General features: G+C 34.4%; 2 protein-coding genes across 41 annotated transcripts in view; both read right to left on the minus strand.

Moving 5' to 3' along the window:
• Window positions 1-22,671, minus strand: part of LOC129397991 (protein eyes shut homolog) — a 565,331-nt gene that overhangs the window by 208,196 nt on the left and 334,464 nt on the right. For 39 of the 40 annotated variants that reach the window (XM_063605343.1, XM_063605344.1, XM_063605345.1 and 36 more), the window contains 3 exons: window positions 14,396-14,530; window positions 13,200-14,144; window positions 9,140-9,253 (listed from right to left, as the gene is read on the minus strand). In XM_063605343.1, the coding sequence (XP_063461413.1) occupies window positions 9,140-9,253; window positions 13,200-13,947 (862 nt within the window). In that variant the 5' untranslated portion in view covers window positions 13,948-14,144; window positions 14,396-14,530. Of the gene's footprint in view, window positions 1-9,139; window positions 9,254-13,199; window positions 14,145-14,395; window positions 14,600-22,671 lie in introns of all 40 variants that reach the window. The other variant, XM_063605368.1, reaches the window with a different exon arrangement.
• Window positions 489-1,655, minus strand: LOC129398008 (nucleoside diphosphate kinase 7-like). The gene has a single exon (XM_055113847.2). The coding sequence runs from the start codon at window positions 1,572-1,574 to the stop codon at window positions 504-506; it is 1,071 nt and encodes a 356-aa protein (XP_054969822.2). The 5' UTR covers window positions 1,575-1,655; the 3' UTR covers window positions 489-503.

The following is a 22,671-nucleotide window of genomic DNA, read 5'->3' on the forward strand; positions in this document are numbered from 1 at the left end:
TGCTCGGCTCTCCGTCCTGGGGGGCCGGGGCCGGGCTGGAGGCATGCGAGCCTCTCATCGCCGCCTCCCAGCGCAGCCACCCGAGCCAATCCTGGACTTTTTAATAGGACCATATTCTATTTCGAAAAATCTATTCATTTGTCCAGTACATGACTCTAGATGTATTCTTCCATTCATTTGTTCCACCATCAACTATTTATCAAGTGTTTTCCACATTCTAGGTACTCTGCTACATGCTAGAAATACTAAGATGAATAAAACATGATCTTGGGGAACAATTTCAGGAAGTAGACAGACGGTAAATAAATAAGTACAGTAAAATTTAACAGGTGATATAAAAATAGTATATATAGGGTAAAATGAGGCCACAAAAGAGGAAGTAGCCATTCTGTCTGAGGGTGGTGGGACCAATATTTAATTCTCAGGTGCTTGGGCAAAGTTTCAATAGCTGAGGAAGTTTCTCTGTAGTCCCAGCTACTCAGACGGCTGAGGCAGGAGAATCACTAGAGCCTGGGAGGTGGAGTTTGCAGTGAGCCGAGATTGCACCGCTGCACTCTACACTGGGCAACAGAGTGAGACTCCAAAGGATCAGCAGGTCCACAAAATTCTCGAAATGTCTTTGTAGCATTATTCTGTTGAATCTCCATTGCTACACAAGGGCCAGAATACATTTCTGTCACCATGTCATGATATTCGGTCACTACTCCTTTATAAACTTCATAGAATTCCTCAACATTAACCCGATCCATATTGAACATCTGCATAGCTGAGATTTCAAAACCTGCATCTCGGATAGCCATCAGGATCTTTCCCAACAGTCCTTCACTGACAGCATGGGGTTTAACAATGCAACAGGTACAATTATTAAATTTAGCAGTGTTTGCCGGCCCACAACCTCCACTTGAAGGAAAAAACAACTCCATTTCTCTGGCCGCAGAAGCAAAAGAATCAGGGCCATGCGCTGCATTTCTTATGCCATCTGTTCCAAAGAGGGCTCTAATGCTTTCAGAAGCATCTGTGCGTGCCACTCCAGAGTTTGCAGGTCCCAGCAGTCTTTTCCATTCACATATAGCATCATCTCTTAAAATCTCCATGGCAATAATAGGACCAGTTGTAATAAACTGGATCAGCTCATTGAAAAAGGGTCTTGATTGGTGATCTACATGAAAATCCAATGCTTCTTTCCTTGAAAGCATCATCATTTTGAGTTTGGTTATAGTAAATCCAGCTTTGTTTATTATTTCAATTATTTCTCCAGCCTTTGATATTGCATCTGGTTTAATTAGGGCTAGCGTTTTTTCTTTCCTACTGCCCAGCTGGCGAGCTGTATATTGATCACCATAGTCAATTAATACCAATTGTCGAGAAAAGACATTCACTTTGTTGCCTATAAATAAATCTTCCAAGTGCAGGTTATCATATTTGGTCCGCTTTAAAAAGGTGCGATGATTCTTTACATCATGCATTTCAACAGATCCATCCCCTGGGTAAAATAAAAGCTCATAACGTCGAAGAAGTGAAGCATTTGGATCATACCACTCTGCAATGAAAACGAATCTTTCACTATGATTCATTGTCTCAGGATCTCAGCACTAGAAAATAGGTATCGTTGAGACAGGAAGACACCACCACCACCACCATCATACGGTTACTCAGGCAACCTATATTTTAATTCTTAATTTTACTTTTATAATGTTTGAAATTGAAGTCTGACCTTATGGCTAATGATTCTTATTTTTACTCTATTTCACAATATGTGAGATATCTGAAAAATCAAGAATTTGTTTTTCTAAGGGCTCTTAAGTTTTGAAATATGATTGGCATACTCTATACCATATTTATTTGCAGTCTTAATGTAAATTTGCATTAGATGTGGGTTATTAAACTGCTTTAGGTATGACAATTATAATATTCCAAATTATATGAATTCCAAAATTCTGTTTGGAAGGAAATTCAAGAGCAATGAGAACTTGACATAATGGCTAATTTTATAATAATCACTGGTTGATATGGCATTAGGAATATTAATTTTCTATAGTTTTACTGTGGCTCATTAGAACATAATATTGATTATGAATCCAGACTCATATTTCAAATAATATATATTAATATGCACAGTTGATCATGGTAGAAAAATATACATATATTGGTTTCTGAAGAGTTTTGAAGAAACCAATAATAAAATATTAGAAAATATGTATCAAATAAAGAGATAGATGGTGTATTAGTTCGTTTTCATGCTGCTGATTAAGACATACCTGAGAATGGGCAATTTGCAAAAGAAAGAGGTTTAATGGACCTACAGTTCCACGTGGCTGGGGAAGCCTCACAATCCTGGTGGAAGGCAAGGAGGAGCAAGTCACATCTTACATGGATGGCAGCAAGCAAAGACGGAGAGCTTGTGCAGGGGAACTCCTTTTTTTAAAACCATCGGCTCTCGTGAGACTTATTCACTATCATGAGAACAGCATGGGAAAGATGTGCCCCCATGATTCAATTACTTCCTACCGGGTCCCTCCCACAACACGTGGGAATTCAAGATGAGATTGGGGTGGGGACACAGTCAAGCCATATCCGATGGATAGATATAGACATATTTTATACATCTTTTAAATGTGATGCTTCCTGTATACATTTGGCACAGGCTGTACATCTCAAAATATTTTTTAAAAAAACCCTATTATAGTTACCAAACCTTTATAGGGTAATCACTCTAGTTTGCTCAAGATAGCACCAGTTTATGCTCATGGGGTAGAAGACAGAATATTGCTGAAGTATCTCAGTTCTCTCCAAATATTAAAATGCCATTTGTCCTGGATGTTTTAACCAAGTACTATTATTTATGGTTGCACTAAAACAAATAGGGATGAGTTTGATAAATCACCACTTGGTATTTTATATTCTGCCATCATCTTTTCCAGAAGTGTGAGATATAGAGTTATACATAAGCAGAAAATTATTTTTAACATGAGGATAATATGGTAATATAACCAGTGATAACACACCTCTCTTTCTCAATGCTTTCCAGATGCAGATTTTATTGTATCAATCATTCAAAGACAGCTTGTTGGACTTTGAAGACCCAAGCAGACAAAAGTAGGTAATTCCTTCTTATTTCAGTTGGTATGCAGAGAAGCTACTAATAATGCTACTCTTCCAGCACAATGTTTCCAGGCTGCCAGTGAGCTTGGTCAGTAGGAACACAGGAAATTATGAGTTATGTCTATGTTATATATGAGAGGAAAATTGAGGCTACTAGTTTTGTCATAGGGTTTATAGATAATTGTCTGTATGTTCTTGCTATAGAGGTTTGGTCAATTATTGTGTGGTACAAAACAGTGGTCAGTAAACTATAGCTGTAAGCTGAATAAGGCCTTCCACCTATTTTTGTAAACAAAGTTTTATTGATATAGTGAAATCCACACATTTATGTTTGTCTATGGCTGCTTTCATGCTGCAATAGCAGAGTTGAATCATTGTGATAGAGACCATATGGATCAAGAAGTCTAAAATATTTACTATCTAACTCTTTACAGAAAAATTTGCCAGCCCTTGGTATAAATCTACAACTATTTACATACTTTACTATGCACTGATGAACATTTCTTATTCTACAATAAATACTTACTTTTTAATAAAACTAAGTTTCAAATTTGTTTCCCTAGAAAATCAATGATGAATATGTAGTTGCCCCTAAACTGTGCCACTATTAATGATCCACTGTAGGATATTAGTGACATTACTGACTATATACAAACCAGAATGCATACATTAGTTGAGCAATCATCAGCATCTACTTTTAAAAATGTTAGTAAATATTTTAGAAGACTGTCTTCTGATGATGAGCTAGGTTCATAGGCAGGTCTTCTTACATATCACTCTGTGAAGCACGTCTTTTCATTTAGATCAAATGACTGTCCCAAAATTATTTTTGTCATTTTTTATCACAAGTTCCTCTGTGCATACAAAAAGTAAAGTGATAGTTGTCAAAGTGTCAGCTCAGCTAGTAGACAACTTCACTTACAGTTAAAAAATGCCAGCTTGGGCTGTGCGTGGTGGCTCACTCCTGTAATTCCAGCACTTTGGGAGGCCAAGGCAAGTGGATCGCTGGAGGACAAAAGTTTGGGACCAGCCTGGCCAACATGGCAAAATCCCGTCACTACTAAAAATACAAAACTTAGCCGGCTGTGGTGGCATGCACCTATAATTCCAGCTACTTGGGAGCGTAAGACAGGAAACTCACTGGAGCTTCGGAGGCGGAGGTTGCAGTGAGCCGAGATTCACCACTGCACTCCAACCTGGGTGAAACAGTGAGACTCTGCCTCAAAAAAAAAAAAAAAAAAAAAAAGTGAGCCATATTAATAAAAGCAGAAACTTCAAATTGATAATCAGTTAATTCCAACAATGGTTTTCTTTTTCCCTCCAATTCATTAAATTAAAATAAAGTTTTGCAAGTTTATTCTGTCAAAGGCAAGACATCTGACAATGTTGGTAGTGCCATTGGGAATTTGTGAATTCAGCAAACAATATTCAAAAATAAAGTTATTGGTTCCTGTGGTGAAATTTTAAATACACATTTTGTTAAGTATGTGGCATAATACATTGTTTTGATCAAATATAGAAAAATGTGGAGCAGAAAATATAGGAAATGTATTGTGGTTCACACATAGTTCATATTTTGTTTCAAATCAGTCATGATATTCACACAACTAAAATAAAAACTGTAGTTTCAAAATTCACAAATAATTTTAAATACTTATAGAGTAATGGAACTAATTTGTTGTGACAAAACTATTATTGAAAAAATTGTAACATGGCATAATGTGCTTTTTTTCTTGCTTCTTTTCATCAACATTCAAATTTAGAAATGTTTAAGTCTCTAAAGAATGACTTTGAAAATGAATCTAAGGGTGCAGGGAAGCTTTGACATTTTGGTAACAGAATGCTCTAGCTGCATCTTGCTCAAAATCAGTTTCAAAAATTTGATTAAACAGCTAAAAAAATTTAAGTACCAAAGAAATCAGTTTTTGAACATTACAGTAAGTTGCATTTTTTAGATAAAGCATTGAAGTTTATTCCTCCATGATTCAAGAAAGACACTTAGCAAATTTAATAAGATTTCAAAAGTATATAAGATTTTAAATATTATAACAGTGCTTTGGAATAGCTGGGCTTGTGGGAAGCATTTGAGGGGGCTCCTAAATTTCAAGGATAAACTTACATACTAGAGCATAATGGAAATAAATTGAGAGAGTCAACAACTTTGCAGTATCTAAATTTAGCCAAACGTTCTAAAGAATAATAAATAGAAATCATTTACTTCATGAATATCTTGGAAAATGTTATCTAACAAACTGATTTTGAATAAGTAAAATATAGAACTCCTAAAAAATATTTTATCCTGGAAGAGGTCCTTCACATCCCTTGTAAGTTCTTTCCTAGGTATTTTATTCTCTTTGCAGCAATTGTGAATGGGAGTTCACTCATGATTTGGCTCTCTGTTTGCCTGTTATTGGTATATAGGAATGCTTGTGATTTTTGCACAATGATTTTGTATCCTGAGACTTTGCTGAAGTTCCTTATCAGCTCAAGGAGATTTTGGGCTGAGACAATGGGGTTTTCTAGATATACAATCATGTCATCTGCAAAAAGAGACAATTTGACTTCCTCTCTTCCTATTTGAAAACCTTTATTTCCTTCTCTTGCCTGATTGCCCTGGCCAGAACTTCCAACACTATGTTGAATAGGAGTGGTGAGAGAGGACATCCTTGTCTTCTGCCAGTTTTCAAAGGGAATGCTTCCAGTTTTTGCCCATTCAGTATGATACCGGCTGTGGGTTTGTCATAAATAGCTCTTATTATGTTGAGATACGTTCCATGGATACCTAGTTTATTGAGAGTTTTTAGCATGAAAGGCTGTTGAATTTTGTCGAAGGCCTTTTCTGCATCTATTGAGATAATCATGTGCTTTTTGTCGTTGGTTCTGTTTATGCAATGGATGACATTTGTTGATTTGCGTATGTTGAACTGGCATTGCATCTCAGGTATGAAGCCGACTTGATCGTGGTAGACAAGCTTTCTGATGTGCTGCTGGATTCTCCTTGCCAGTATTTTACTGAGGATTTTTGCATCAATGTTCATCAGGGATATTGACCTAAAATTCTCTTTTTTTGTTTTGTCTCTGCCAGGCTTTGGTATCAGGACGATGCTGGCCTCATAAAATGAGTTAGGGAGGATTCCCTCTTTTTCTGTTGATCGGAATAATTTCAGAAGGAATGGTACCAGCTCATTTTTGTACTTATGGTAGAATTCGGCTGTGAATCCATCTGGACCTGGACTTTTTTTGGCTGGTAGGCTATTAATTATTGCCTCAATTTCAGAACCTGTTACTGGTCTATTCAGAGATTAAAATTCTTCCTGGTTTAGTCTTGGGAGGGTGTATGTGTCCAGGGATTTGTCCATTTCTTCTATATTTTCTAGTTTATTTGCATAGAGGTGTCTATACTATTCTCTGATGGTAGTTTGTATTTCTGTGAGATCGGTGGTGATATCCCCTTTATCATTTTTTATTGCATCTATTTAATTCTGCTCTCTTTTCTTCTTTAGTAGTCTGGCTAGTGGTATATCTATTTTGTTGATCTTTTCAAAGAACCAGCTCCTGGATTCATTGATTTTTTCAAAGTTTTTTATGTCTCTATCTCCTTCAGTTCTGCTCTGATCTTAGTTATTTCTTGTCTTCTGCTAGCTTTTGAATGTGTTTGCTCTTGCTTCTCTAGTTCTTTTAATTGTGATGTTAGGATGTCGATTTTAGATCTCTCCTCCTTTCTCTTGTGGGCATTTAGGGCTATAAATTTCCCTGTACACACTGCTTTCAGTGTGTCCCAGAGATTCTGGTACGTTGTGTCTTTGTTCTCATTGGTTTCAAAAAACATCTTTATTTCTGCCTTCATTTTGTGAAGGACGTCTTCAAGGAAAACTACAAACCACTGCTCAAGGAGATAAGAGAGGACACAAACAAATGGAAAAACATTCCATGTTCATGGATAGGAAGAATCAATATCTTGAAAATGGCCTTACTTCCCAAAGTAATTTATAGATTAAATGTTATCCCCATCAAGCTACCACTGACTTTCTTCACAGAATTGGAAAACTCTACTATAAACTTCATATGGAACCAAAAAAGAGCCCACATAGCCAAGACAATCCTGGGCAAGAAGAACAAAGCTGGAGGTATCATGCTACCTAACTTCAAATTTTACTACAAGGCTACAGTAACCAAAACAGCATGGTACTGGTACCAAAACAGATACATAGACCAATGGAACAGAATGGAGACCTCAGAAATAACACCACACATCTACCACCATCTGATCTTCAACAAACCTGACACACAGAAGCAATGGGGAAAAGATGCCCTATTTAAGAAATGGTGTTGGGAAAACTGGCTAGCCATATGCTGAAAACTAAAACTGGACCCCTTCCTTACTCCTTATACAAAAATCAACTCAAGATGGATCAAAGACTTAAACATAAGACCTGGAATCATAAAAATCCTAGAAGAAAACCTGGGGAATACCATTCAGGACATAGGCAAGGGCAAAGACTTCATGTCTGAAACACGAAAAGCAATGGCAAAAAAAGCCAAAATTGACAAATGGGATCTAACTAAACTAAAGAGCTTCCACACAGCAAAAGAAATTGCCGTCAGAGTGAACAGGCAACCTACAGAATGGGAGAAAAATTTTGCAATCTATCCATCTGACAAAGGGTTAATATCCAGAATCTACAAAGAACTTACAAATTTACAAGAAGAAAGCAAGCAACCCCATCAAAAAATGGGCAAAGGATATGAATAGACACTTTGCAAAAGAATACCTTTATGCAGCCAATAGATATGTGAAAAAATGCTCATCATCACTGGTCATTAGAGAAATGCAAATCAAAGCCACAATGAGATACCATCTTATGCCATTTAGAATGGTGATCATTAAAAAGTCAGGAAACAACAGATGCTAGAGAGGTTGTGGAAAAATAGGAATGCTTTTACACTGTTGGTGGGAGTGTAAATTAGTTCAACCATTGTGGAAGACAGTGTGGTGATTCCTCAAGGATCTAGAACTAGAAATACCATTTGACCAGCAATCCCATTGCTGGCATATACCCAAAGGATTATAATCATTCTACAATAAAGACACATGCACACATATGTTTACTGCAGCACAATTCACAATAGCAAAGACTTGGAACTAACCCAAATGTCCATCAATGATAGACTGGATAAAGAAAATGTGGCACATATACACCATGGAATGCTATGCAGCCATAAAAAAAAAAAGGATGATTTCATGTCCTTTGTAGGGACATGGATGAAGCTGGAAACCATCATTCTCAGCAAACTATCGCAAGATCGGCAAACTATCGCAAGATCAGTAAACCAAACGCTGGAAGTTCTCAGTCATAAATGGGGGTTGAACAATGAGAACACATGGACACAGGGAGGGGAACATCACACATTGGGGCCTGTTGGGGGTTGGCGGCTAGGGGAGGGATAGCATTAGGAGAAATACCTAATATAGGTGACGGGTTGATGGGTGAGCAAACCACCATGGCACATGGCATACCTATGTAACAAAATTGCCCATCCTTCACATGTAACCCAGAACTTAAAGTGTAATTTAAAAATATATATTTTATCTGCATTTTATATCAAAAAAAGATGTAATAATATCTTCCTTTAGCAGACTTTTTTTAAAGAAATTAACAGAAACCTCAACATGTGTTCAGTGAAAATGTCCATAATTTAAAATTTAATGGTTAAGAAGTGTCAAATAAACACATGAATAATTTCAAATTCATTGGTCATAAATGCAAGTCTGAAGAAAGATGTAAGTAATTTTATGGTGAAAAGCATGTGAACTGTTGTTCAGACTCTTCTTATGCCATAAAACATTTAGCAGTAGTATGATTTAATTGTATTAACCAAATTGATTTATTAAACTTTACCATAAAAGAGTTCAGTATATATAAATTCTAAAATCGTATTTTTCAATAATAAAGGAAATATTTCACATTTAATTTGAAATACATAGATAAAATTAAAGTTACTTGTGTATATGGATGTATATATATGCATTTTTTACCTGAAAATTGCTCATCACATTCACAAATGAAACTATTTGAAGTAATATTGCTGCAGTTTCCATGGAAACAGACATGTGGTTGACATTGGCCAATTATTTCTGAGCAATTCTTTCCTATAACAATGAAAAAAAGTTTTTTTTACATTGGATATCAATATTATAACCATCAGTTTTCCCTCAATTCTTTAATAATGAAAATATCAAATTCTGACTAAAGTAATTTCAGTTATGAAACCATGTTATACGATGATGCATTTAAATTGAAATAAAAATTAATTTTGATACTTTACATAAGTTTTCATCTTCTGACCCTAGACTATAATATCCAAATATTTTTTCTGGCTTGTAGTATTTGAGCTTTATTTAATTTACATAATATTTTAAAATTTTAATTGTATTTTCATGATAGATAATATTCATACATTTAAGTACCAGTTTTTCAACATACATTCATAGTATTGCAGTGATAATTTACAAAATGACACATTCAAATGTGTACTGTTTCTCAGACTTACCCCCTAGCCAAGGGAACAATTCAAAAGCAGAAATGGCTGCCTGGATTCTCAGAATATGTGCACAAACTTCCAAATTCAACACTTCTTTGCACTTGCTGGCATATCAAATTTTCCAAATCTCACTTACACATACTATTGTGGTCCCACTATATCAGATATATATATATATATATATATATATACACACACACACACACACACACACACACACACACACAGCCTTCCATAACATACTCATTCTATGCATATTTAATCATCTTATAATACCTTAGTAGAGGAATGTGCCTTGAAAATCCCAGGGCATAGCAAGTGGACAAATGTTGTTACAAACCAACTGCATGTAATTTGGCAATATGTTTTTTCCCCAGTTTAATTAAGCTCTTAATTTAATTTATGAGCAGTTTTTGCCATTATCATTGATATCTTTCAAATTCCTTATATACTGACATCCCTGCCTCACTAATGCAGAACTTTTTTCTTCATTTGCCTCCAAGCAACCCTAAATGTAATGAAAATATAAATAATGAAAATATAAATAAAAATCATTCTGTTTCAAAAGGTTTTCCAAACATAAAAACTAAATTAACAGTATAATGCTCAATAGGCCACACCCTAATTAAAACTTAGTGAGTTTTATGAGCTAAATTGTGCCCACCCACCCCCGCCAAATTCATATGTTGAAGTTCTAACCCTCAGCATCACAGAGTATCTATATTTGGAGATAATATCTTTAGAGAAGTACGCAATTAAGGTTAAATAAGGTCAGTAGGGTGCGTCCTAATCCAATGTGACTGGTGTGCTTTCAAGAGGAGAACATTTACACACAGATACATACAGAGAAATGACAATATAAAGACACAGGGAGAAGACAGCAGTCTATGGACCAAGCAAATAGATCTCAGAAGAAACCATATCTGCCAATCTTTGACTTTTGGCATCTAAAACTGTGAGAAAATAAGTTTCTGTTTAAGCCATCCAGTCTATGGTACTTTGTTATGACAGCTCTAGCAAACTAATGCAGTAAGCATTCTCAATTGTTTTGACAATTCTACATATTTCATTATCTTCTTTGATTTTTAAAATTGAAGTAATTATTTATAATTAAAGTGGCAAATGGAGTATTCTTAATGTTATAAAAATAAGTAAGCATTATTTAGGCATTTTATAGTGCTCAAAGCTTAATGATTTAAAGCACCTATGGCTGTAAGAAAGAAAGAGAAAGAAAGAGAAAGAAAGAAACAAACAAAGAGAAAGACAGAAAGAGAGAAAGGAAGGAAGGAAGCAAAGAAGGAAAGAAGGAAGGAAGGAAGGAAATTGAGTAGGAAGCAAACCATTCTATGCAGTTATAATAAAACCACTAAAATAATATCCCATAAACTATGAATGCATACACGCAAATTAATATTCTGACACATAGTAGAAATTTTCTGGCCAAATGTTCTTTAAAACTCTTTGGACAGGTGAAAATGGATGCTTTAAAGACTGTCTATTAAATTGCTTTATCATTCACTCCAAATCAGCAATTTGAGTGTTTTCACATTTTCTCTAGTCTTCCTTAACTTTAATCACCTGATATACCCCAGCGGAAAGAAGACGTATAACTTGCACCTTCTATCACCAATGCCAACACAGTCAAATGAGAATTTGATCCACGTTATAGAGACAATATATTCAGTGGCTATTATTGGTATTAACTTCTATAAGGATCTTGGTACTGAGCTACCAAGTTCAAAATGACTATTTGAAAGATTGGATTAGGTGAATTTTACAGCCTACAATGGCTTATTGAGGTCTTCTACTACATCTTTTTATTTTATCTTATTTTATTTTTTGAGACAGTCTCCCTTCATCGCCCAGGCTGGAGTGCAATGGCGCGATCTCAGCTCACTACAAACTCTACCTCCTGGTTCAAGGTATTCTTCCGCCTCAGCCTCCCGAGTAGCTGGGATTACAGGCACCCGCCATTATGCCCGGCTAATTTTTGTATTTTTGTAGAGACGAGGTTTCACCATGTTGGCCAGGCTGGTCTTGAACTCCTTACCTCAGGTGATCTGCCTGCCTGGGCCTCCCAAAGTGCTGGGATTACAGGCATGAGCCGCCTCCAAGTCGGCTCCCATTACATGTTATCACACAGCCTCTTTAAACTTGGCTCCAATGGAGTCAGCCTCAGGCACAGGGGAGAAGGAATCCCCCTAAAGCCTGCCTAACAAAAGTACAGTTATCCCTGCAGGTGATCTGCTCTAGATATATCTCTGCTCTAACCTTCCTTCCTCTTTTATGACCAAAATACATACCAATCTGCTGTTTTCCTATACTATTATTATCAGCCGTGTCAAATATTTCTCTTTGTTAGATCATCGTGGTCTTATTTCACTTGTAACTCTCCATGCCAGGTCTGTCAAACCCTCAAATAAATTCTTTCACAAGTTTCCAAGCTTTAAATGTTCCCTACATTTTTTCAATCTTTCTCCTCACTTTCCTCCGATGACCCAGATTCCTCTAGTATATTCTCAAGTAGAGAGAGTTTTATTCCCTTCAAACTTCACGTTAGCCTCAGGCAGCATCATTTACAGTTTTTTTAGATTGCCTTTCCTCTGGCTTAATTACTCACCAAACATCTTTTTACAACCTTCTTTGATTATTGCCTTTTATTGAGCTTATTACAACCGTTATTAATTATAACATCTTCTTTCCATCCTTGTCACTATTGGTTATAAATCACCATTTGGATGCCACACCAACATCCATTTAAAACATTGCTCTTGGCTCACAATTATCTGTTCCTCTCCAATTCTGCCAAGCAGTTTCAATCACTTCCCTTCAACCATAGTTCCCTAACTTCCTCTACTGAGATGCATAATTTATTTTCAAGTTATCACCTATCTAAATACCATAATCTTGGGAATTCATTCAGTGACTAAAAGCTTTTATATTATTCTGATAATCTTATGTTTTAATGTATGAGACGTTAAGAATGAATGTTGGGAAAGATGTAGATATAGATATTTCACTATTAAACATGTTTCTAAGAGCCCTCTTTCAGTTAAGCAAAAAGCTTATTTTGGAGGATCCCTGATAGGATTTGTATATGTCCAGAATCTATATTCAGCCAAATCTAAGGAATCTATTAAATTTTTTATTTATTTTTATTTATTTTATTTTTATTTTTATCTTTTTTGAGACGGAGTCTCGCTCTTTTGCCCAGGCCGGACTGCAGTGGCGCTATCTCGGCTCACTGCAAGCTCCACCTCCCGGGTTCACCCCATTCTCCTGCCTCAGCCTCCCGAGTAGCTGGGACTACAAGCGCCCGCCACCACGCTCGGCTAATTTTTTTTTTGTATTTTTAGTAGAGACGGGGTTTCACCGTGTTAGCCAGGATGGTCTCGCTCTCCTGACCTCGTGGTCCACCCGCCTCGGCCTCCCAAAGTGCTGGGATTACAGGTGTGAGCCACCGCGTTTAAAATGTACTTTGATTTCTGTTAACAGTTTATAAATGCACTGTGTTTCTCTATTTTAATAAAATTATATATTTTAAACAATCTTACCTGTAAATGGTGGGTGACAGACACATTCATATGCTTGCTCATCCCAATTTTCTCTTTTATTAATGCAACTGCCATTATTTTTACATGGTTTAAAAGAACATGCATCAAGTTCCTGGCAGTATTTTCCAGAAAATGGAGGCTGGCAATGGCAGCTATATGTCTTGCTCCAAACTTCACTAAGACATTTACCATGACCAGAGCAAAATTCTGAACTCAGAGATTCCTGGCAGAACTGCTGTTTCACTGTCACATTTAGTCGAAGTCCCAGTGGACAAGGTGATGGACCACTTGCCATAACTGTGATAAAATAATGTGTCCCAACACTCAGCCACTTAGAATTAACAGTGTGCATTCCTTTTAGTCTGCAGCCAAAAAGTAACTGATCTTCCGTTGTGGTATTTTGCACACAGCCAACGAAAGATGTTTCAGAAACATTCATCAAATTTATTTCTGGAAATTGAAGAGATGGTTCAGAAGAAATTACAAGGATATCTCCTAATTGAATTTGCAAAGGGCGAATCTGGGGAACAGCTCGATTGCCTGAAGTATCTATTTTAGTGTTTACACCCAAAAACCAGCAATCTCTGTAGAAGTCCAAGCAGATGTTTTCTGTTAGTGTCCAATTTACCGCATATGATGAGGGTTGTGGATGCCATTCTTCCACCAATTGCCGTCTACATGTTTTTCCATTTATGAAAGAGCTGTGAAAAACCATCAGGCTCAGAATGATGATTGATTTGTCAGTCATTTTTGGGTAACTGTATTTTACAGTTTATCATAAAGAATTGCTGCAAAATGGTGTTTTAAGTATTACCGGAAATTTCCAAGTAAAGTTGTGGTTAGGGATTCCTGGGAATTGGAATTGACCTTTTTTCTATCCCCAAAGTAGCTTTGATGACAGTGTGCTTTGATGGAGAAACAGGAATTCAAATGTTGTAAATATTCCTTTAAACAGAAAAAAACATATATTGTTAGTGAAGTTTTCCCTAAATTAATAATATAGAAAATGCTAGCTCTTTTTGTAGATTTCATAAGAGCCTACACTGCAAAGATAGTGTCACCAGCAGCTGGGGACCTTCTTTGGGAAAGAAGGCCAAGAAAAACATGATCAAGATATGTTGATCTGGTCAAGCTTTATATAGTCACCTGATTCTGAAAAGTTCTGGTTTCATGACATAATTAAGCCAGCAACTTACTGCGGTCTTTTGTGTTTTCTCTTTACACCAAACTTCAATCTAATCAAAACACAGCACAGCCAAGATTCTTTTACAGATGGTTTCAATTTTCTTGGGAGATAAGCATTCCTCTTCTGATTAGTTTTCAAAAAACACCTTTAAAACATAGAAGAGTAAACACCATTTAAACATATTTTTCATGTAATATTTTATATAAAAATAAGCCTTAAAATAACTGATAGTGATAATCATGTTCCTTTTATGATAATCCAGAGGATGGGAACTCCCATATATATGTAAAATTCTGTTGTGCAAATGACTAACCTAGAATGAGTCTTCTGTAGGAATGGTGGAAGGTGCCAGATAAAGAGGGAAAAGAAAGTCACAAAGCAGTAATGAAAAGATTATAAATATAAGTAAATAAAGTAAAAATAAATATAAGTTAAATGGTAGTAACTGAAAGGAGGGGTCAGCCCATCAATTCTGTTGTTCCAGAGGGCAAGAAAACATAAAGGATTTCTGAGTTTAATATATTGACCTATTTTTTTTAAAGGGTAACTACCAATTATTGAAGGTTTTCTCTGTACAAATCACTCTACTACTTGATTAACAAAGAAACTGCAATCCTCACAATTAAACTCAAATTTTGAGAGGAAAGGTAAATGACGTTAGTGAAAAAAACGTGTTCTTTGGATCTCAGTTATGTTATTCGTTTGTTTAATGTCCTTAGGCAACCTGAGATTTAATTCTCTCCACTTTCAAATAGGTACACCAGGGAGAAGTACACCTAATTAACAAGGTAGTATTGAAGATGGAATGACTACGTAAACATATATGAGTCACTCAATAAATAGTAGCTTTTATTTTTGTTATTGTACAATTTCATCCAGCAGGTAAGTGGTATATGTTGGATTAAAATTCAGGTTTGTCAGATTCAAAATATCGGCATTTTCTACTGTACCATAAAGATCAATTAAATGTTGTTAAAATACATTATGGTATGCCATTATATAATTTATTTGTTAATTCATATCAAATCTTTATGGTAAGTCTAACATTTTAATGGGTATTTTAGATCAGGCAGAAATCAAATTTGAATTATAAATTACCTCTTTGCAATTTCAGTTCTACATATTATAAATCTATGAAATATAAATTCATGTGACAAATAACACAAATATGCATATAGAAAGATAAAATACAACTTCTACATAATTAAATGTTCTACATAATCATGTCAATTTCAAATATATTAATCACCTTGTTAATTTTATAGATTTAAATTATCAATCTTGCTAAAGGTTTAAAAAATAATTCAAACAAGTATATTTGAGCTCAATCTATGTGCAAGGCAATATGCTCAGTACCAAGATTCATCAATAATCAGTTGGAATAGGGTATCAATGGAAGGAATTAAGAACTCAATGAAGGAGACAGATCATTAGACAAGCAACATCATCAAATTGCTATCAACAAAATAGTCTAATGGTCTGAGACATGTAGCAAGGACATTTAGTCCAATCCAGGAAACAAAATCTAAGCTAAAATGATAAAACGGAATCACCTGGGAAAATTGCCAAAGGAAAAATGTTCCAGGAGAGAGCATCTACATCTAAAGATTTTGAGGTGAATGTGACGCTGGATGCCTTTAAGGAAGTAAGAGAAGTGGAGCTTTCTCATCAAAGAGGGAAAAGGAATTACAATTAAAGATAAGCACTCCATTTAGGAAGAGATTATATCAAGAAGGAGCAGCCATTCTCAGTAAAGGAGCTCATATTTTATTCGAGAGCAATGAAGAGCCTCTTGAAGATTTCACATGGATGATTAACAAAATAAATAAATAAATAAATCCTCACTTAACTTTGTCCATAGGTTCTTGGAAACTGCGACTTCAAAACAACATATGACAAAATCAATTTTGTTCTCTCTTCAATGTTATAATGAAAAGACAGAGAAGGAAAAGATGTTGAGGACCAACATGTTGTGTGTCGTTTTGCTTAAAGTCACAATTTTGAAGAACCTGTCAACTACATTGAGAACTCACTATAATTTAATAGCATTAGTCTAGTTTCAAGGTGAGGAACATATTGGTGAGTGCAATTAAAAGAATTGAGACACTTGTGGAGGAGAAAACAACACTAATGTAGTGAAACAATAATGAAGACTAATTAGTACAGAGGCAATACAAATATAACACTCGTGAAGTCCATAAATATTGAAATGGTAGAATTACTACATCTCCAAGGCTGTTGGCCTAAAGAAAGAGAAGAAAATCCAGGAAGACCAGTTGGAGCAGTAAGACGGCAAGGAAGAGGGGAGAAGTCTGATTCACTTGTGCATACGCTCAGTTTAAGGCCTATCTGAGTGATTTTCTAGCACAAGTGTTCAGAAATCACAAGAGAGAAAGTGAGGTTTTAGAGAAAGATATGGATCACTAGGCAATATTGAAATACTTTTGTACCTGTAAATCACAAATTTACAGTAGTAGCAACCTGCACAGGTGTATTATTTTCCCAGCAGCTTAGTTGAAAAGGATACACTAAAGATTAAATAGCAAATGAGTTAAACACAGTCACAAATTTATTTCCACATGTAAATGCGAGGAAACAAATTACATTTGCATTGAAGCAAAATTAGGCCTATGTGACATTTTTAGACCGACTGCAGATGTGAGCCCACATTATTGTGGGGCTAATCCCACGGTTCTTAGAGCACGCTGGGTCTCTAGTTATTGTGCATTTATGTTTTCAAAGAGAAAGTGGCTTGATGCATTGCATTTCCGCCTTGTGAAAATTTAAATAAATGAAAATAGCAGCAAAGGAAAAAAAAACACTAACAGAAAAACATCTATGAAGTCACTGTATATCTATACATGCTGAATACAAAATGCTTTGGATTTTATTGGGAACTAGAGTAATATAAACATTATAAATTTGAAAAAGGTGATGTAATTTTGACCCCAAAGGTATGATGTTATGTGTCTCAGTTTTTCATTTATAAAGACATTTTTCAAACTCTGTCAAAATAGCAAGCCAAATGGCATTCTCCTCAATTCTAAACACACATATTGATTAAAATCAGGAAGTAATTTTATCCCAGGTGATATTACCATTAACATCTGATAAATTCTTGAGCCAAGAAGTCCAGAAACCCAGAACTACGATGGAGCCATTGACAGCATTTCACATAATTACAACCATAACATCACTTGACAGGTTACGTTACCAGAAAAATATTTCACAGGAAAATATGTGTAATTTCAGAACTGTATGAACTGTATCACTTTTATAGTAGCTTTGTAGTTAGGTTATTCTAACAAATAAAGTCCAACTTAAATTCAGTAGTTAAGAAAACATGAACAATATTTCTTCTTTCACAAACAGCTGTCATCTTAAATTACATCTTTTTAAAAAAAGGTAATAAGTTTAAACAAATAAGTTTTATATAAGCCAAAAAATAATTTGAATAGAACATGCTCATTATAATAGTTGGCATATAATAGGCATTCAATTAAAGATAGTTGAGTAGAGATTGGAGATGATGGATGTAATTTATTTCTATTTGCACTCAATAGACAGTATTATGAACTGTGGAAGCCTTTAATAAGCTTGTAGTTGATTCTATATACCTGATATTTTTCATGTTTCACTTCTTTAAGAACTATGGCCTCCACAATAAGCAGCTTTTTATTTGTATAAATTATACATTGTACTTTCAAAACATATACAAAGAGGAAAATTAGAAATAGAAGAGATAAAATTAACAGATATAAAAGTTCTCATAATTTATGCCTGTGCTCTAGAAAGTAAGCAACAAATTTTACCTACCACAGATTGGACTAAAATTATAGGAGTGAAAATGTGTGTTTCAGAAATGCTACCAGCAGTGTGAATGATGAACATTTTAGCAAGGATACTAGAAAAGGGAAAAAAATGGTAAATTTTAAAATAAAACTGAGAGTACTAGTGAAGAGACAGCTGATGTATTCATATTTTTTAAGGGAGTAGTGACTGACTTTATCAATTATGCTCCTACTATTGGGAGACACCGGTCCTTCTTTAGTACACTGTCTTGATTATGACAATGATCCTGTGAGGTACATAGTCACGGCCCTATTTTAAAAATGAGAAAACTTAAGTCACCATAGTGTCCAAAGAAATAAAAATAAAAAGAGTAAAAAATAAAAAATAAAATGAGAAAACTGAAGCACAGAAAGATTAAGGACTTGCCCAAGCTCACACAATCAATAAGCAGTGGTGCATATATTGACCTGACTCCAAAACACATGCTCTCAGTCACATTTACCATCTCATACACAAATGCACACACCCAGTTAGGCTTCTGAGGCAAAGGAGGCAGGTAATTTAGGAGAAAGAATATTCACAACATGATTGCCAATAAGGCATAGGATTAAACAAAGTGGCTCAGGCAAAAGATGATAAACAATCCTGGAGAACAATAATATTCAAGAGACAAGTGAAAGAAGGTATCTCAAGTTATCCTTGCATTTTGTTAAGAAAAACAAAGAAAAAGGTTTTCAGAATTTTTAGAGTTGGCACTTTTATAAATTATGAAGTGAGTTTTCTATATTTGATTATCATAATGGTGGTAAACTCAGTAACTGGTCAGTTGATGCTATAAGAGCAGGTAGATTTGAGTGGTATGGTGAGATTATGGGAGAGAAAAATCAAATTTAAAAAATCTTTGAAAAAATTGTCTATGGAAGAAGAGTAATTAAGTAAACAAGTTGCCAAAATAGAGTTAAAATCTCATTTCCTACATCAACTTCTTCATAAAGCTGTGTTTAAACTCAGATCTCTACAAGTGCCTTCACATTATAGTATCCTTTTTGAAGAAGAAATAATAGGTAGAAATGTACCTTCATTCAATTCCCTCTTATTTCTGTCTCCCAGGTTTATATAATCCTAAAGTAAATAAACAGTCAGGAATGAAGTGATTGTAGGGAATGTGCAAGGGTCAGTGATGTCAGGAGGTAGAAAGAGCCACAAGACTGTCACAGATGAGCTGAAGAATGAAGTGCATTGTGGATTACGCTTGGGGGTGGGGGAAGGTCAGAACTTTTTGTTTTGCTCATCACTCAGCTACTTACAAATGTATAATTTTATAATGCTTTTTAACATGCTTAAATGTTTAGGGATTAAATTTAATATGTCAGTATTTTTAAAATATTTTCCTTTTTAATCCGCACACTCTATGAGTAGGCCTCAGAAATTTTAAATAGCTGTATTAAAGAGTACTTATTAGAAACAGTTTGTCTTCTGTGAAGTGAAATCGATTTTCTGTAAGTAATCTAGAATGGAAAATAATTGACAATAGTATCACTATATCTGTGAATGTCCATGTATACATGTGCGTTTGTCCGTGTGTGGGAGAAGGGAGGTGTATGCAGCCTTCATCTCAATTTGAGTCATCACAGCATATTGGTATTGTTAGTTATTTCTCTTTTGTAGATGATTAAAATGAGAATTTAAATGATTACATTGAGGTTTCATTATTCTACTCTTTTAAGATCATATTTCCTATCTCTTAACAGAGATAATATATTTTTTCTAGAATATTTTATATTTTAATAAGGAAAAACTACATTTAAGAAAAACACCTAAATTATCGTTGCCATTATACAGTTGGTCTATAGTATATGGATTAAAAGTGGTAAAGGAAATGGAAAGAAACATCAATATATTGTAACTGGAGTAAAGAATGACGCTTGGTAACTCACTGATTATAGAGTATAAAAGATTTACCATTCAAGATATCATTTCAATTGCAATTATAAATTTTGCATTAACATTTCTTTAGCTTGTGGTTAAATTTTTATCAAAATATATAATTCCATATATGACATTATTAAAAAGTATAGAGATTATTGTTGACATATTAAAATATGCTGTAAGAAATTAGTTTTTTTGAAACACTTTAAGCTTGCCTTAAAAAATATTATCTAGACAACTTTGCCGTTATCTAGAGGGTGAAAATATTATTATTAAACAGAAATGGATGAGACCATAGCATCATACATTTACCAACATGATTATCTGCTTTTAAAAAACAGAGCTGGTTTTATAAAAGAGATTTTAAATAAATTATGCCTTATTTTGTACTTCCTTTTCCTTTCTCCACATATGGTCTTATAGATTATTCATTTTTTAAAAAATATAAGTATAACTTCTTTTCCATTGTCTATGTTTTAGCTTTCATGAAAAAAGGTTCTCTGTTTAAACATTGACCTGTCATTGAAATTAAGATAGCTTAAGTATATAAAAGTCAAAGGCTATATGCGACTTATAGACAAAAATGTTTTGCTTCCATGTTTTGACAATTATGAATAAAGCTGCTATAAAGAGCATAAGGATGTCTTACAAAACAAAACATACTCTTACCATGTGATCCAATAATCATACTCAACTCACACAAATCATACTTTGGGTATTAACTCAAAGAAGTTGAAAAATTACATCCCAGAAAATCCTGCACATGGATCTTTATTATATTAACTTTTTAAATACATATTTTGTTAAAAAAATTTAGTAGAGTTTTAAATTTACAGAGTTATTAGGAAGAGAGTGCCGAATGTTCTCATGTATACCATATTGTCCAGTTTCTATGATTTTTAATGTTTCATATTAGTATAACACATTTGTCACAATTAATGAGTTAATATTAGTATATTAACTAATGAATTTTACTTAATGTCAATGCTTTATTCAGACTTTTTCATTTTTTACATTATGTTCCCTTTTCTTTTCTAGGATCCTATTCAGGCTACTACGTTACATATAGTAGTCATATCTTCTTAGGCTCTTCCTGGTTGTTACTTGCCTTGTTTTGATGACCTTGAGATTTTTTAGGACTATTGGTTAAGTATTTGTAGAACACCCTGCAGTTATGATTCATCTGATTTCTTATCCATTGTTGTACAAAAGTAATATGTACTGGGGAGAAAGGCCACGGAAGTAAAATCTTCTTTAAGAAGTGAAGCAGTAAAGTGTCATTTTCATCACATCATATGGTATATAAGTAGTCACCATTAATGTTAACCTTGATCACCTGTCTTGAGGTAGTATTTGTCAAGTTTCACCACCACTCTTTTAACCCTGCCTCCACTGCCATACTAATTCTTTGGAATGTAATAAACTATACTTAGTTTTGGAAGAAACTATTAAACTGTTTTCCAAAGTGGTGGTACCATGATTTTAAAAAAATGTTTACCAGAAATTAATCAGGAGTTATTATTACTTTGCATCTTTGCTAGCGGTAGCAGTGTGAGTTCTTTGGATTTTAGCCATTTAAATAGGTATTTACTGGTATCTCATTGTTGCTTGCTTAAATTTCTAATGACAAATGATGTTGAACACCATTTTATATGTTTATTTACCATCTGTATATTTTGGGGGTCGAATTGTCTATTCAGATCTTATGCACGTTTAATTAGTTCTTTGTTTTATTATTATTGAGTTTTAAGAATCCTTTTACATTTGGATAAAAATCCTTTATTAGATATGTGTTTTGCCAATATTTCTCCAAGTAGCTATTTTTGTTCTCTTAACAGTGTCACTTCAGAGCAGATTTTACTTTTAATAAAGTCCAAATTTCCATTTTCTGTCATGAATTATGCTTTCGGTGTTGTATCAAAAAATGTATTGCCAAGCCCAGGGTCATCTACATTTTATCCTATGTTTTCTCCTAGAAATTTTGTAGTGAAGTGTTTTACATTTAGGTATGTAATTCATTTTGATCTAATTTTTGTGAAGAGTGTAAGTTGTAAATTCAATGCCTATGTTCATTTTATTTGCATATGAATATCAAATTCTTCCAAAACCAATTAATAAGAAGACTATACTTTTGGCTTTGAATTACATTTGATTATTTATCACAAATTAGTTGACTACATTTGTGTGGGTCTATGTTTGGACTATCTATTCTGTTCCATTGATCTACATGCTTGCTCTTTTGTCAATACCAGGCTACCTTGATTATTGTTGCTTAATGGTTAAGTGTTGAAATAAGGCAGAGTGTATTCTCCAACCTTATTTTCTTCAGTATTTTGGTGGTTATTCTAGTCTTTTGCCTTACCATAAAAACTCTATAACCAGGGTGCCAATATTGGCAAAATAGCTTGATGTAATTTTGATTGGGATTTTACTGAATCTATGGATCAAACAGGTAAAAAGAGCCTTAATTATGTTGAGGCTCCCAGTCAATGAACATGAAATCTCTTTCTATTTATTTATAATATTTATTTAGATTTTTATCAGAGTTTAGTTTTCCACATATAG

This window comes from Pan paniscus, chromosome 5 (genome assembly GCF_029289425.2).
Source record: "Pan paniscus chromosome 5, NHGRI_mPanPan1-v2.0_pri, whole genome shotgun sequence".
NCBI lineage: Eukaryota > Metazoa > Chordata > Mammalia > Primates > Hominidae > Pan > Pan paniscus.